General features: G+C 38.5%; 1 protein-coding gene and 1 pseudogene across 1 annotated transcript in view; both read right to left on the bottom strand.

The window, feature by feature from the left end:
• The window catches only part of LOC107694962 (protein FAM171A2-like), a 34,387-nt gene extending 29,998 nt beyond the window's left edge, over positions 1-4,389 (bottom strand). Inside the window, exon 1 of the mRNA XM_016494688.1 lies at positions 4,157-4,389. Within this exon, the coding sequence (XP_016350174.1) occupies positions 4,157-4,247 (91 nt within the window). The 5' untranslated portion in view covers positions 4,248-4,389. The remainder of the gene's footprint in view (positions 1-4,156) is intronic.
• Positions 4,390-7,053: 2,664 nt separating this feature from the next.
• Positions 7,054-17,283, bottom strand: part of LOC107694953 (integrin alpha-IIb-like) — a 19,087-nt pseudogene continuing 8,857 nt past the window's right edge.

The following is a 17,283-nucleotide window of genomic DNA, read 5'->3' on the forward strand; positions in this document are numbered from 1 at the left end:
AGTATGAGCACACAGTGAGTGTGCAGTGACCTCACATTGCGAACATAGTATGAGCACACAGTGAGTGCGCTGTGTGGTTACACTTTTAGCTCACTGTGACACACACATTGTGACCACACCATGAGAATCGTGTGAGCTCATGGTGACATCATTGTGAGATCAAATTGTTGACTGGGTCAGGTGCTTTGAATTTGCAAATTCAGACAAAAACTGAATTCAGTTCACTTCACATCTATCCCTAGTGGTGGTTAATGGACCATTTCAACAAAAGCTACACTCTATTGACAATCTGTTGCTTACCACAAAAAAAAAACTTGCCTCTCAGTTACTGAGAACACCTTGTTTTAATCATCAGCACAACTGACCCTTCACTTAACTTTTTATGTGTTTTGGCTGGTCATTTACACAACAGTGTTTTGGGGGCCTGAAAAATGCTAAGTTGAAATTGTGAAAACTGTGATGTCATGCGCGTGCGTATTATGTGCTCAGTCTATAGGCATGTGCGAGGTTCTTTACAAAGTGACATCGCCAACTACTGGCCTGGCATGCATAATACAGCGTTAATTGTTAACATGGAAAAGCATCTTAATCTGAAATGTTATTTTAAAGAAGTGTTAAATTATGCAGTAATGCAGTACATTCATCTGAAAGGAAAGCATTGTTTGAAAGCGGTAACAAGTGATTATATTAGTGTGCAGTTTCTTCCATGCATCATACTGTGAACTGTAGTTACTATGGACAATACAATGACCAAAATAAATATGTACACTAAATGATTTTATATACAAATACTCTGTTACATAATATCATTCGCAGTGCTTCATGGGAGTGATCAGCCACTAAAAAGTTTATTTGGTGGAATTTGTTTGTCACGATTCTTTGATTGGGGCTCTTTTTTTTTTTTTGCAGAATCATGGGTAATGTAGCTTTGAAATTGAAATAATGTGGACTGATGATTTTGCTTCAACAAAATCATATACCATCAATCAACAACCTCACTGCTCACAGTAGGCCAGTCTTTAAAGGTTTAGAAGTTAATACAAATAAATAAATTAAAAATCATTAAAAGTCATTAAAATTACCCATAGAGAAAATTAATGGGATATATTCTCCAAGAACTTGACTGCTGCACTCTATTATAAACTGACCTATAATTGATATCATGGCTGATTTTATATCACTGGAGCTCTATGAAGTCATACAGGTTCCAAAATTCAATGACATCTAATAAAAGCGTCATGCAGCACAATGCTGCAATTGTGTCCCAAATAAAAGCATACAGTGGCAAGCTGGGGCAGCACTCAAACAAGTGCTGTCATGGTAACACTTGTTTTTGCATGAGAGGAGGAGGATGTAATATCCCCTTAAGGGGAATCTCATGAAATCTACTGGAAGATGACAAAGCAATGACTCATTATGTGGTGACTGGATAGTATCCTACACAATCATGAATGCAAGACAAAAGAGAAGAGCAAAACAGCTCTTTTCAAATGTTTCAATTAAACCGCCCTCTTCTGACATGAATATCGGCCCAAAACCATTATATGAGGAACTGTACAGCTGTTTTTCAAACTGTGCAAAATGGGCAGGGTCAACACCTGCCTAAAGGCACAGACGGACACACTAAGATCTCCAGCAGTCAGTTTGCATTAGTGTCTTGGCTGGCCTACCCTCGCCAGGCCTTTGTCCCAAATCAGAGGTGGCGGTTCTAGGTGTCAGCTTGATTAGGACGGTGATGTGCATGCCGTGCCACTGCAAAAACCCATCAGGATAACAATATTTCACGCTCTGGTAGATACTTTGCACCGTGTCAGTAGAAAACATCTGATGCCTCAATGCGATTCACACAGCCTTTAGCTCACAGCTGTAAAGCGATGCTGCTTAAAAAGATGCAAGATCATGACAAATATATATGTTTAGAAAAAAATACTATATGTACACAAAAATATATGCAAAGATTAGTGTCGTGTTTTCTAAACATCAAGATTAAACTAGAGAAGTAACAGGAAACTGCCCTGCCATCCAGCTATTGTGTTTAGATGCTGAGCTGACCACACTGGACTCATAATTCTTGAAGCTGAGAAGAAATGCTTCAGTTCAACTTGACAATATCACTTTTTCTTTTTTTAAAGTATAGACTTTGGAGGAAAGAAGCAGGATGTAGAAATTCTAAGAAAATAATGATGCTGGAAAATGAGTCATGCTGCGGTAATTAGCTGCTGTCTTCCCAATTTAACAGCAATAAATGATAATAATTTTTCATAATAATTTACATTTAAAGACTCTTCAGTCTTCAGAGCTTGGGTCACATTTAAAGGGCACACTTTGATGGTGGCATGACATGACAAGACAAGACAAGACAAGACAAGACAAGACAAGACAAGACAAGATAGATAGATAGATAGATAGATGTGCAGAAAATGATTCAGTACATTGAACAACAACAAAAAAGATTTACTGGAAGGAGAATGATATTGAACTTTGGTGCTTGTGTCTTGATTCCTTCATCTATTCTTGGCTAATAATTTATTTATTCATATGTCTATAACTTTGAGGAAAACCTTCACATGTTTTTGACTGACTCTGACTTAAATGTTTCCTATCAGCACAACAAGGAGAGCTTAGTCAGCAGAGCCTTTTCCAGTAGACAGCATTGCAATAAAACATTGATTAAAAAGGATCCCGGACTTTTTAAAATGTCATCCCAGGTCCTTCTCAGCTCTAGAACTGGGAACTCACACATGGCTTTATGATGTGGCTTCACCATTAGGTCTCTCTTCAAAGGGTCTCAGTAAAGGCTGGAGTCCAGTAATGAACTTCTGATGTTGGTCAAAAAACCTCTAATGACTTTGCAGGATACAGATAACTAACCACAAAAAGACTAAACAAATGCTGACAGTCAACGTTTCAAATTCAGTATACAGACTTTCTTTAAATTTCTCTACTTGAATGGTTCAGAAATAAGGCAGAACTTTTAGGCCGAAATATCTGTGGCTGAGTTTGTGAGCTGCTTAGTGGAGCGCACAAGTGAAAAGAAGCTCCAAGCCCACATTAATATGCATTGGAAGTTGCTGAGGAAGAAAAGGGGGTTCACAAAAGAGTTTGCACAAACAGCTCCTAAAGATCCGTTTGGTCCTGTGGCGACGAACTGCCACCAGACCAGTGTAACAAAACTAGACCAAGAAAATTCATAAAACTGTCCTGAATAACACTCAAGTCATTTGTTTATTTGTTTAAAGAAATAAAATGTAAATGATTTATATATATATATATATATAGCGGTATCTTAGGGGCACTTACACAGGGAAATTACACAAATGTTTGTTTTTCTCTTAAATGCAATATTTGTTGGCCAAAACAATGTTTTGATATTTATATACTGTATGCCACATTTTATATTTTAATCTTGCTGTTTAATACTCTGCTGACAAGTCTATATTATGCTGTGACAGGTTCCCACTGGGGCAAGTTGTCACAAAAGGTCAACACACACACATATAGGCTATATATATATACACACATATATATATATATATATATATATATATATATATATATATAATATAATGCCTAACCAAACTGTCAAATATAAACCTACCCTGAGAAATATTTACTGGCAAAAAAGTGTGACAACTTCCACCGGTCTCCCCTATATATACTTTTATAATAAATACATATTCATACAAATAATAATGAACTACCGAGGGTAAAGACACCGATAACAATGTACCTCTCAGTGAACTTCTTTATATTTTATGAAAATAACAGTGTGGGTGGGCTTAAAAACGACACTAGCTGTACTAGCCTGTAGTTAGTCATAAGATAATGTACACTCTTAAATCAAGCTAGTAATGAAACAATTGCCACATACAACTGTTATTCTGAAGCTCAGGACCCGTTTTACTAACTTCTTCGCTTTACAGTGGGGTCATCTGAGGGGCCGAACAGTTTGAAATCCTTTGTTTCCAAACTGTAACTCCCAAAAGGCACTAAAGTAAATGTGCACAAAAGCAACGGCGCGTGATAAACTGCCGTGGGCGCAAATGCGGCAGTTACATAATAAAGCCGCGAGTCAATGTTCCGTTCTCCACGGCGGAGCCGCGCTACACAAACATCACATTCAAAGACGGATGCTACAATCTCAAATCAAACTCACCAACTGGTCCTCGGGTCGGCAGTGATTTCGCCAGCGTCCTCCAAGCACTACAGAGGAAAAGAAAAAGAAAAAAAGAGCGGGAGGTGTGCATTCTTACAGCGGCATCGTCAGATCCTCCTGAAGTAGCAGTTCATCCATGTTTCGCTGCGGGATGGCACAAGACTGACTGCTCCAACGTGCGGTTGCCACGGGTGCCCACTCCCTTCCCGAGTACGGCTGCTCCGCTTCTTTCAGTCCTGTTGTCCCAGATGGGAGGGGGAGATTTTGGAGTGCAGTGCTCCCATGCGCCCTCTGTCGGCCGAGGCTCATTAGCATTTTTTACGTTTGGACCATTTGAAAGCCGTTTCCAGCGTTTTATCGATTAAAGGAATAGTTAACCAAGACAAGAAAATTTGCTGAAAATGTACTCACCCCCCGGCCATCCAAGATATAGATGAGTTTGTTTCTTAATCAGAACAGATTTGGAGAAATGTAGCATCACATCACTTGCTCACCAATGGATCGTCTGCAGTGAATGGGTGCCGTCAGAATGATAAAAACAGAACAGCTGATAAAAACATCACAAGTAATCCACACAACTCAAGTCCATCAGTTAATGTCTTGTGAAGGTAAAGAAGCTGCGTGTTTGTAAGAAACAAATCAATCATTAAGGCATTTTAACTTAATGAACAAAATATGAATCCATAATACATAATATTGCTTCCTCCAGTGAAAAAGTCCATTCCGTTATCCTCTCACATCAAAATTCTCTGACATATTTGTTTAGAACTGTTTCTGAATGTTTTTGTTTGTAAACACAGTGCTTGATTTGAGCATATTTCTCTCCTGATTCAGACAAAACAACTTTTTCATTTGAGAAAGTAATATTATGGATAGATGAGTCATATTTCAGCTGGAAGCAATGGTTTACAGTTAAAATGCCTTTAATGATGGAGTTGTTTATTACAAACATGCAGTTTTTCACTTCACATGATATTCATTGATGGACTGGAGTCTTGTGGATTATTTATGTATTATTATGATGTTTTTATCAGCTGTTTGGACTCTCATTCTGACGGCACCCATTCACTGCAGAGGATCCATTGATGAGCAAGCGATGTAATGCTGAATTTCTCCAAATCTGTTCCGATAAAGAAACAAACTCATTTACATCTGTAAAATTTTCAGTAAATTTTCAATTTTTAGTTAACTACTCCTTTAAGGCTAAACTAAAAAGAAAAAGAAAACAATTAGCTACTTAATGAAGCTTTACACCAATAAATGAACAGCACGTTTGAGAAATATGATTAAAATGATTCACATGAGGCAAAGACTGCAGACAAGTAAGGCTTCAGCTAAATGTAAACTACTGAGTGCATGTCTAAGAGCCACATACCATAGTTTTATGATAATAATTTTAAGTTATGTGATTCTTATCCATACACCGTTCACTTGTTTTTATTTTTTTTTGGTCTAATTTCTTACTTAAACCCAAAGAATTGCAATTACACACTTCAGTACAGACAAGACATTTTAATGAATGAAAATTAAAACAACAACAACAACAAAACATTCATAATGAATTTCGGTGCAAATTGTTCATAAGTTAGATGAAATGAATGAATGCAACAATTTACGTAACAATGGTTTATGAATAAGGCTCAATGTTCAATGTCTGTTCTACAGCTCAATGATCTCATTACGACTGATAATCAAAATGGATCATCAACCATCTGAAATTCTGAGAATGTTACTGACAAGGGCAGTGGGTTGGAGACGATGCTCATTTATCTACATATTTATCTACATTTCCTTAACATAAACTGAAATTCAAGCCATGAGTATCAGTGTCCCTACTTCTGTTTATGCCTGAATATAGCATATCAGAAGGATTTCTGAAGGATCAAGTGACACTGAAGACTGGAGTAATGATGATGAAAATTCAGCTTTGCCATCACAGGAATAAATTACATTTGAAAATATATTAAAATACAAAACAGTTCTTTTTAGTAATTTGTCACTGTTTTTACAGAATTTATGTTCAAATAAATGTAGCCTTGGTGAGCTTAAAGGCACAATATGTTAGATTTTTTTATTAAAATATCCAAAAACCACTAGAACGGTGTTATATATTTTGCTGACTTGTGTACTTACATTATCCCAAATGTTTTGAAGAATGTTTAAATCCAGAGAAATAAGCAATTTTAACTAGTGACACGGACCGTGTCCATAGTGTCATTGTGTCACCTGCCAATGACGTCATGACCCCTCGATTTCCGGTTTAGTTTTGTAGAAAACATGGAAACACCAAAGACGGTTTAATATGTTGTGCGTTTTAATAGACCGGTGACGACCGCACAGAGTAGCATTATAACAGAACTTTCAAATGTATCTAGTATGATAAAACAGCGCTGCTTTCCCCCCCCCACATACGCACGACCGGATGGAGCGGAAGCGGTTGACTGTGGCATAATAAAAGCTCCGCTGCTTTCGAGCTGTGTGTCACGCTCGTTCAGCGGCCTCGTTTCGCTTCGACAGCTTTCAGCCTCACCCTGCTTCATTCTACTACGTTAATAAATCATTAGCTCATCCATGAACATGATTTCTGCTGGAGTCCCGTCGGATTGCATCGGCTGTGGGGATGAAGTCGACAACTCCCATGATTCCACGTCATCAAACTACGCCTTTGTCTATTTGTTTATTTTGAATACGCGCCCTCTAGCGGCCAAAATTACATATTGTGCCTTTAAGAGACTTCATTCAAATTATCCCAAAATGCTGGGCTGGTCAACTAATGCTTGCATCTCTATAACCACGAGTCATATTTAATACAATTACAGAAAGAATAGAATAAAATTAGCAAACAAACTTTTAAAAAACCTTAAAGCATCATAAAGCTCAAGATTTGTGATGTCTCGTCAAGATGTCTCCTTAGGTTCTCCATTCAGTTGCTGCACCTCATCACCATCATCGTCACATGGCGCACGGTTATGTTCGAAAAAACCCCACCTTAAAACATACAGTGTTGTATGTTAACATGGATAAAGATTTATGTGGTAAGTATACACATACAGTAATATGCTTTGTTTGTTGTTAGCCAGGAGACATGTATGGGACAAAGCGCCCTCTGCTGTTCAAATTATACAAGTACCTTCCAGAAGATGGTGCTCAGTACAGCCAGTAGAAGCAGTCCAGCAATGACTGACACTACTATCCACCACACAGGTACCTCCTCTTGTCCATCTGGGCGTCTCCATACTATATTTGTATGTGTCTAGATAGATTTACAAGGAGTTTTAATGAGGAGCTGCATACAATTCATGATACAAACCAAAGAACTGATGTCTCACCTCTGCTTTTCCTCTGGGCAGCACATCTGGCTTGATTTTTGAGGGCACATCTGCCACCTCATAGTGAGCCGTGGAGTGAAGAATGAAATTTACGTATGGTCTCTGAGCGGTGAATGGAGATACAAAGAGAGAGAGAGAAAGGGCTATATGAATATAAGATGACTTTATTAAATGTCTAGGGTTTGATCTTTAAAGTTTTGCCCACCTTAAAGAAGGTTTGTACCCACAGTCTGCTCATCACTCTTACTATGGCCCTCTCATCTCTCTGCAGTCCCGCAGCCTCACACTCAAACCAAAGACAATGGTCACCACTAGAGCAGTTCTGCACAGTGAGAGATATAACAAGATGTAACAATAAATGCATTGGAATATAGTTTTATGAAGCCTGAAAGTTGGAGGCATTTGTACAAACGATGTGCTTAAATTGTGGAATTATCAAAATTTCAATGAATAAGCAGCTATACTGTTAGCAAGAGGGACCAATCTGTGATATCACCATCTACTGGCAAAGAAGAATCACAACATTACTGTAAAATAAATAAAATAAAACCAGAAAATGACAGTAAAGTGTTTTACATTGTTACAAAATACAAAATATTTGTATAAATAAATGCTATTCATCAAAGAATCCTGGAAAAAGTATTACAGTTTCTACAAAAATATTAAGCAGCACAACTGTTTTTGACATTGATAAAAATAAGAAATGTTACTTGAGAACTAAATCAGTATATTGGAATGATTTCTGAAGGATCATGTGACACTGAAGACTGCAATAATGACTGCTGAAAATTCAGCTTTGCCATCACAGGAATAAATTACAATTTAAAATATAACAAAATAGAGAGCAGTTATTTTAAATTGCAATAATAATTCATAATATTACTGTTTTTACTGTGTTTTTGATCAAGTAAATGCAGCCTTGGTGAGCATGAGAGACTTCTATCAAAAACATAAACACATCTTAATTACTCCAAACCGTACCACATGGACAGTATTTTGCCATTGCTGCTCATATTCTGTTTTTTTTGCGACAGGTCATGTTTGTTGAAAGTATGAAAATGGGTGTTGGAGGACTCCAGCTTTACTAACTGTGGACCAAGATAAATAGGTAAGATAGCAGTTATTGCCATTGAAAAACTGTATTATACTTACAAAAATATACCATGATTTTTTGCACATGGTACCATAGTTATAAGGAAGTATCTTGGAGTGACATGTAAATACCAATCATTATGATTACGGTAGTCATTCAGTATCATCAATTATTATATAGTATGGTATTAAAATAAATGGTAACACTGTACTACAGTACCACCACACATTGTTGTTAGAGCCAGTGTTTACAGATGTTGGTGTGCATTCTTCAATAGTATAAAGTGTGTTAAGATTATATTTGCAGACAAATGACTCATTCAGTGAGTTTAATTTAGAAATGACGGTCAGTAGGGGGCACTCTCACCCCATGTGGGTTGATGTTGGACTAGACTGTTTGACAGGAGATGAGCTCTTCAGAGGCATTAGCAAACACATACAGCCAATAGGACTCATTTTGTGAAACAGGAAACTCCAGTATAAGCTTTGCGTTGACCGGACTGGGGACCATGTTCCTTAGCTGAGACAGGAGAATAGAAACCTGTGCATAAGTATTGCAAAACCGATTAAGTGAACTTGTTAACAGTAATCCTAGACTGAGCATATTACCTACTTCAGCCAAGTCTTCTGGGTAAATCCTTCCCCAGAAAAATAAATATTTAGCAATAGGAAGGACACAGTCAACCGGAGAAGAGACTCTGTAACAGTGTTATTTTAGTGTCATATACTGTTATAGATTTTTGTTAATATTTTTGAATTAGATTTTATTTTTAGATACTCATTTTAAAGTATTAGTAATTTTGTTGTGTAGTTTTTGTGTGTAGGTTTGGTCATTTTTATTAATTATTTTTAAATGTTACCAAATTGACTAAGACTTTTACATATTTCAGAGTGAAACAGAATATTCATAAATATATGAATTGTCCCAGTTATATTTCTGATCCTTGCTTGTTTATGCACATGTATTCTACTCTTTAGCTTAACTTAAACTTTTTGTAACTTTCTACTTATCTCCCTTCAATTTCAGTTTCAGTGCTTTTTTTGTAATGGGGAAACAAAATGATATGAGAAAATGTCAGCATCACTAACCCACGCATCTCCAGGGAAGCTACAGCATTAATTGAACCTGCAATTGGACCAGGTTACTGTTTGGGTTCTGGCTGTTCTCACTGCAAAAAAATCAAAATAAAATAAGCGAGATCAAGCAGAAGAAACAGAAGATAATGATTGTTGTCATCATGTGCAAAATGTACCAGAACAGTTTAGTGTTTATTATGGAGCAGACAAGCTAGCAAAATAGAGACATTATTTTGTTCTGTTTTGCTAACGGTCACGTTGCACACACACGAGGAGATGCTGGAGAATACTTTACCAAGACTTTATTTGCACCAAGGAAGACAGACACAGGAAGAACTCAGACAGCGGACAGAACACTTTAAATACACACAGGAGGAGGGGATGACGAGACACACCTGGGATCAATGAACCATCATGGGGAACACCTGGGACAAATTAAACATGGGAAAGGAACACCTGCGGAGCAAGACACAGACAAAACATGGAACAGAGTCTGACATAACGCCCCCCTCCGGAAGGCGTGACCTCACGCCAGGGATGCCGCTTACTGTTAGGTCCGCTGTTCTGTCACGTTGCACACACACGAGGAGACGCTGGAGAATACTTTACCAAGACTTTATTTGCACCAAGGAACCAAGGGAGACGAACACAGGAAGATGTTCACAGCGGACCGAGAACTTGGGACTGGGAACACTTTTTATACACACACACAGGAGGAAGGGATGACGAGACACACCTGGGAGCAATGAACCATCATGGGGAACACCTGGGACAAATTAAACATGGGAAAGGAACACCTGGGGAGCAAGACACATACAAAACATGGAACAGAGTCTGACACTAACAGCACAGATGGTTTGTGTATATGAATGTTCACACTTTCGTATTTGCATTTGGAATGTGATGTGGTTCTCCACCTGTTCCAGGCCACCCATGCTGAAGTAAAGACCTGCTTTCAGCTGAATGATAGAAAACAACCGAGAGCAAAATGTTCTACAACAGGCTGAACACGAATGGTCACCCAAGGTGGGTTATTATGTTGATTATTTCACCCTGACCTGATGTCCAGCCTTCATGGGGTTTCCCAGATCACAAATTACAATGACTGAGCTGTTCTCCTTTTGCTGACCACACACACCAAGTGACTGAAGTCCAGAACAACACATTTTACACCTTAATGTGACAATCCAGCAATAATGCTACTATTCACATTAAAATAAAAAAGTGTGATGACAGAAAGGGGACAAATAGATATATATATGTGTGTGCGTATTTTTTTTTTTGGGGGTTGATCTAGTTGTCTGGCCAATGGAAGTTTCATATGTATATGTGTGTGTGTATATATATATATATATATATATATATATATATATATATACACAAAAGCACAAAAATACTAAAACTTAAATTAAAATTGATCATGAAAACCAAAAAAATAAGAAATAAAATAAAATAAAATTCTTTCTGTACAAAATAACTCTCAGTCTGAATGAACCTACCCTAAAAGTGTTGTCATATTTACCGCTGTTCAGTGAATTTTCATGAAATCCAGTCAATAGGAATTTGGCTCGAATGCGGAAGATTTTCCCATGCAGATTTTGCGTTGGGTTCAAGTTGGTCGTGCAAATTTGCTGTGCTGACCAACAGAAAGCTAATTGGTTTGAAAGTGACTTCTATATTAACTGTGCTTCATGCATTGCTACACTTGACAATGGACTTTTCTGCCCACAAAATTATGCTGAAATTTTTACAAATGTGACAACACCTTAAGGCACACCAACATTGTTGCTTTTTTGTAAGCAAACTGATACAAATTTCTCAGAGTACAACAGTATCGGTCTGTTCACACAACAGCATGATTGGAACTGATGTTCTGTAACTTGTGATCCTTTCCGCAACAAACAAGAAGTGACTAAACCCTCACCTCCTGGTTTCTCACAACACCCGGATAGTGCGTGTGTGCCGGAGGGCTGATATAAAGCTCAGTCTCATACGCTCCCTCTCCTTGATTCTCAGCCTCAATAATCAGCAGTGTTGGATTCTCATCTCCGATCAGGATTGGTTGTGTTGACTTGTTTTTGATAAATGTTTACTTGTCTGTAACTAGTTTATAACTATAACTGTAACAAAATAACAAAGGAACTTAAGCTACTGCTTTTAACTTCAGGTCTGGTATACAGATGTTATCTGGACCACAGTTTAGTATTATCCGTGTCTAGAAACAACAAAAGGTTTCTATAGGTTAATATAAATAAGTATGTGTCACTGTAATGACAAAAACAATATATTCCAGCCTTCACCTGTCCAATGGCGACACTTTGTCCATGCAGCACTGCATCTTGGGAGGGCTGCCAGACTGTAGTTCACTGAGATGAAGATTGGACTCAGCTTGTCCTTAAAGGGGTCATAGGATGCTACATGCACTTTTACAAGTTGTTTGAATTGAAATGTGTGTTGGCAGTGTGTGTACACAACCACCCTATAATGATAAAAATCCACCCAGCGTTTTTTTTAAAAATCTGGTTAAATGTTTTCCCCTTTCTCAAATCGAGCCGATCTCAGATGCCTGTCTGTGTGACGTCACAAAAACAGGCCCCTCCCAGGATAGTTTGATTGACAGTAGCGTTTCAGCACAGACTGGACTGGTGTCTTACCTTAGACCCGCCCTGAGTGAGCTGTCATCAATCTGCCATTGTTTCACCACCGGAGCAGATGTAGACAAGAATGACTCCTAAGCGATTGAGGTGTTCTGTTGTTGGATGTAATAATGAACATAGCAGTCGTCATTTAATTCTGAGTATGGGTCACCATACTTGGCCACATGTCACTTCACTTTCACTTTCACTTAAGAAAAAAATGCAAGTGATCGCGCTGGCGCCTCCATGTCCTGAAAAGCGCACTCCAGCTTCCACTCTCCACACAAACGACTGTATATGCGTCTAAAAATTGATCAAACATATGCTCAACTCAGTCCGCCGCTGGCTGCTTGGTCGTTACTTTAAAAAAAACAACAACTTGAATTTAACAAACATATTTCTAAATTAACTTAATAAAGAAACGAAAAGAAATATAACCACTTTGCCATTAAAAACAAAAACTGGACTAGTCTATTTTCTGCAACAGCAGCTGTGTAAAGGGGAAGCAAGAGAGAGAGAGAAAAAAGACACTGGCTCGGGTCAGACTCAGGCCGAGAATTCTGATATGCTGTCGGAATGGCCGGGCCCGTGCAGGGCTCTATTCGTTCCCACGTTTCAATTAGCCTAAAGCCCCCAATACGCCCGGGCCCATATGCACCTGCATACCCAGACGCTACGCCCCTGGTACTTAGCACTAACTAGTTCTAATTTATGAGTGTGTATAGTCTTTGTACTCTCAAAAATATTTCACAGATCACAGTTACTTCATATCAATATTTTGAAAAATATAGTTGAAGAGGATGAAACACACCAGTAGGTAGGCCGTGAAGTTCCTGCAGACATCTGCTGAGTTTCTCTCCACTGAGAGCTGGAAGTAAATGTACGGCTGGTTGGAGTCTAGTAGGAGGGTTCGTCTGGCCATGCTCTGCTTCATCCTGTCCAGCTGAAGCTCTGTGTTTAGCACTAAAGGAAATACGTTACAAACAGCTTAAAAACCTGCAAATTTGATGACACCTTTATTGCACCCTAAATATTTTCTTTTAAGACCCTTTATATGTACAGTCAGCTGAATTTAAAACTCTTAGTCTTCACACACGACACATTCTTCAATTCCATTGCATTAGTTTTTAATTGTTGGTTTATTTAAATGTGTACTACCTAGACATTTTTGACCATTACAACACTTCTAGCATTTTTTAATGCATTAGTGCTGTGTTTTTAAGGTACAAGCTGTTCAACTTGCTTCAGGACATTTGCATTCTGTCCTTTGGATCTTAATACTAAAGTAAGCAATTGCATCCTTAATGGAGGGCTTGACGATGTTTATTAGGGACGTTTATTACCATTATGTGCTTATTAATAATTTCAAATGGATTACATACCAATCTCCTCAGGAATTCTGTGGCCAGAAACACTGATGCATTCCATAATTATAAAGCTATGGAAAAGAGAAAACAAGTGTTAATGATAAACATTCTATAGAAGTACCACAACCATGTGGGTTGGAATTCAAAGCATGCCAAAAATATGGATTACATTACTGAACAATGAAGGTCCTTGATGCATTGTGATCGTGCATTAGTCCTAAAAAGGATGTGGGTGTAATCAATAGCTCACTGTACCATTCATGACTCGAACTCTGCTAATCCTTGAGAAGCTTTTCATGGCTGACTAATCAAGCATTTTCAATGCCAGCCACTTGAATCATGATGACATAGTGAAGCTATCTCTTGTACTAAGTTCAGATGCATTACCAAGTAATGAAGGTGCTGCTCTGGTGGAGTTGACAGAATTGATCTTCGGTGTTCAAAAGATCAGGGAAGAATGAGATTCGAGCCTGTGTCCTCACTACAGCCTGTGCCCTGATAAAGCCAAAGACATTATTGATCCAACTCGCAGAATCATACTTCAGATTGGTGCTTCTCAACTGATGAGTCACGACCCACAGCAGGGAAAAATAGCTAAATGCAAATAATACCATTTTTAAAGGGAGATATCTGTTTTTGTCAAAGGCTGTGTGTACAATCAAACTCTATTTTTTTTTTACCAATGGAGCATTGTGGAATTTGGCATTATTATTTTTATTAAGTGTATATATACAATTTATACAAGTGTGTATATAATGTTATGGTGCATTTGTTATGGTACACATGATATATGGTACATATGGGTATTTTCATGGCAATATTAATTAATGAATTAATCAATAAATATTTGTATTAACAAATAATAATAAATTTGTCATTTTAATTCTTATTAATACATTAATTGTTGTTCATACTTTATTTATTGTATTGATTATTTTATCTTTATAAGATATTTCGCTGTTTGATTTTAAGGACTGAAAATGATGAAGTCTATATGTGTATATGTGTCACGATTCACACAAGGAGCATGGGAACGAAGGAGCGAGGAGTAGTACAAGTTCCATTAGCCTTTAATAAACACAAAGCTGGGAACACGGGAAACATGGAGTGACGTTCACAAAATGACATATAACAGCAGACGCTAGAAACAGGGACACACAGGGCTTAAGAAGGCAAATGAGATAATAAATCAAACAAGGCTGGACACAAATAATTACAAATGAGGACAGGAAGAGGAAGAACCAAATATGGGCATGGAGAAAATAGGGCAAGGAAGGCACATGGGGAGCAAAACACACACAAAACACGGAACAGAGTCTGGCATTATGACCATATGATTGCAATAAAAAAATTATGTTTTTATTTTGCAGTAATTCAGACTATTTTAAACTGGTACCTGTAGGTTGCCACTTTGCTCGCACCCCAAGCTCCAACGATGAGATCTAAAGGGGGAATAAACCAAAGCATATTATATGCCTTCAAATCTAGAATCTCTCTATCAGCAAACACCACAAAGTGAGTAAAAGAGTGATTGAGGTACAAGACAGTCATATTAAATTGAAGGAAAGGAAGTGTGGGGACTAGTTTGTCTGGCAGAAGTGATCTAAGAGATCAAGCACCACAGTCAGAGAGTGAGATAAAGAGCACCAAGAGACCCTCTCAAGAGCTTGAGGTGCTGTGTGTCAAAAAGCATTGCCATGTCCACACTGGACCCCAGTGTCAGAGCCCGTTTTCATTAAATCTTTACTAAGTGGGCTGTGGCACTGACTAAGCATTCCTGTCTCTTGGTGACTCTCTTGTGCCGCCCAGACAGCTCTTCACTCCTCCCAAGGGATTGTGGGAAAGGGCTCTTAGTGTAGATTGTTCACAACAGACATTCAAACTTTGAGGACAATCTCTGAAGCTTAGATTGGCTCTACCATTCGGTTATTTGTGGGCTTTGTACCCTTAAGTGTGACTGTTGGGAAGGTTATGGTATTTTGATGCAGTGACCCAGCTGAGGTTTGCTGATCAGATTTTAATGGAAGGTAATGGGAGGTGCACAGTGATCGCAGGGTTCTGGTGAAAAGAGCTAGAATTTGCTGACATTGGTTGGAGGCAGAAAAAAAAGCAACAAAATAAAGTACATGTGAGTTTTGAATTTAAAGGGATAGTTGACCCCAAAAATGAAATCTCTGTCATTTCACCCTCATAATGTCCAAACCTGTAATACTTTATTTCTTCCAATGAACACAAAAGGAGATCCATACAATAAAAGTTTCACCTGGATATCCATTATCGTCAATATCTGTCCCTCCTCTCATGCGGAAACCAAACATTGGCAGATCTTTGAGGGTCTTAAATGGGCTCTCAATGACCTGAACATATTGGTTGGTCAAGCTATCACTCTGACCCAGGTATATAAACACTTGACCCCCTTCACCAGAGCCAGGTGCCCCAACAGCCACATCTGAGGATAAAGGAATAATAAATCATGATTTGAAGCTTATTTTCTCAAATTAAAGAAGAAGAAGAAGATATATATACAGTATATATATATATATATATATATATGCATATTTATATGTCTACCTAAGCGGCTCCGAAACGTCTCCAAATCAGCTGGACCGTCTGGGGACGGAGTCGCCATTCTCCCGGGAGCATTGCTTGAGACAGCTCGTCGGCTGTACGGTTGAGCAGGCCCGGAATGTGAACAGCACGAAGTGACCTCAGAACCTTCCGACTCCAAAGGAGGAGGTGGCGGGCGAGTTGCGACATGCGATGGGAGCGCAGACCACCTTGTCGGTTGATGTACGCAACGGTCGCTGTGTTGTCCGTTCGGACCAGTACGTGCTTGCCTCGTAAGCGCCCTTTGAGAAATGAGTGTCTGTGGTGCTGAATGTAATTTTGTATAACAGCAACCACAATGCCTAATTTAAAAGAATTTACCACCTGTAAAGATCAATGCTTGGGCCTACTGCCTGATTTTCCTTCAGATTTGTCTTGTGTCTTCATTAAAACTATTTGGTTGTTGATTTTGTTCTTGTACTTACAGTATACACAGGTGGGTTGTGCTCAGAATTATCCATGAAAATATGAAACTGCATGATATTTTCACTGCAAATCCTGCTCTATAATGTCAGAGTAGTCCTTACCATTAAAGCCATCACGATCGAGGTCTCCCAAAGGGGCGATAGCACTGCCAAAACGCCCATAGGCATATGTCCCTGTCAGGATCTGGTTGGGTCTGGATGAGAAGGAGAAGTCCTTTCTTTGCAGGTAAACATAGACTTGTCCCACTTGACCAAAGACCGTCTCTGAGTGGACAGCTGCTCCATAAATAGTGGTGCTCCAATCAGGATGTCGTCACACCTGATGACCACAGAGGGGATAATTCATCTCAAAAAACATCTTAGCAATTCTCTCGAACTACCAGAAAGAGAAATTTATCTCTGCAGGAATGATTTACCCATCTCTGTTAATGTCTGTTACTGCCACAGAATGTCCAAAATAAGGACCAGACAAAAACTTTTCAGCATTTAAAGGGGCCATATGATGCTGCTAAAAAGAACATTATTTTGTGTATTTGGTGTAATGAAATGTGTTTATGCGGTTTAAGGTTAAAAAAACACATTCTTTTCCACATA

Source organism: Sinocyclocheilus anshuiensis, unplaced genomic scaffold (genome assembly GCF_001515605.1).
Source record: "Sinocyclocheilus anshuiensis isolate Anshui unplaced genomic scaffold, SAMN03320099.WGS_v1.1 scaffold214, whole genome shotgun sequence".
Taxonomy (NCBI): domain Eukaryota; kingdom Metazoa; phylum Chordata; class Actinopteri; order Cypriniformes; family Cyprinidae; genus Sinocyclocheilus; species Sinocyclocheilus anshuiensis.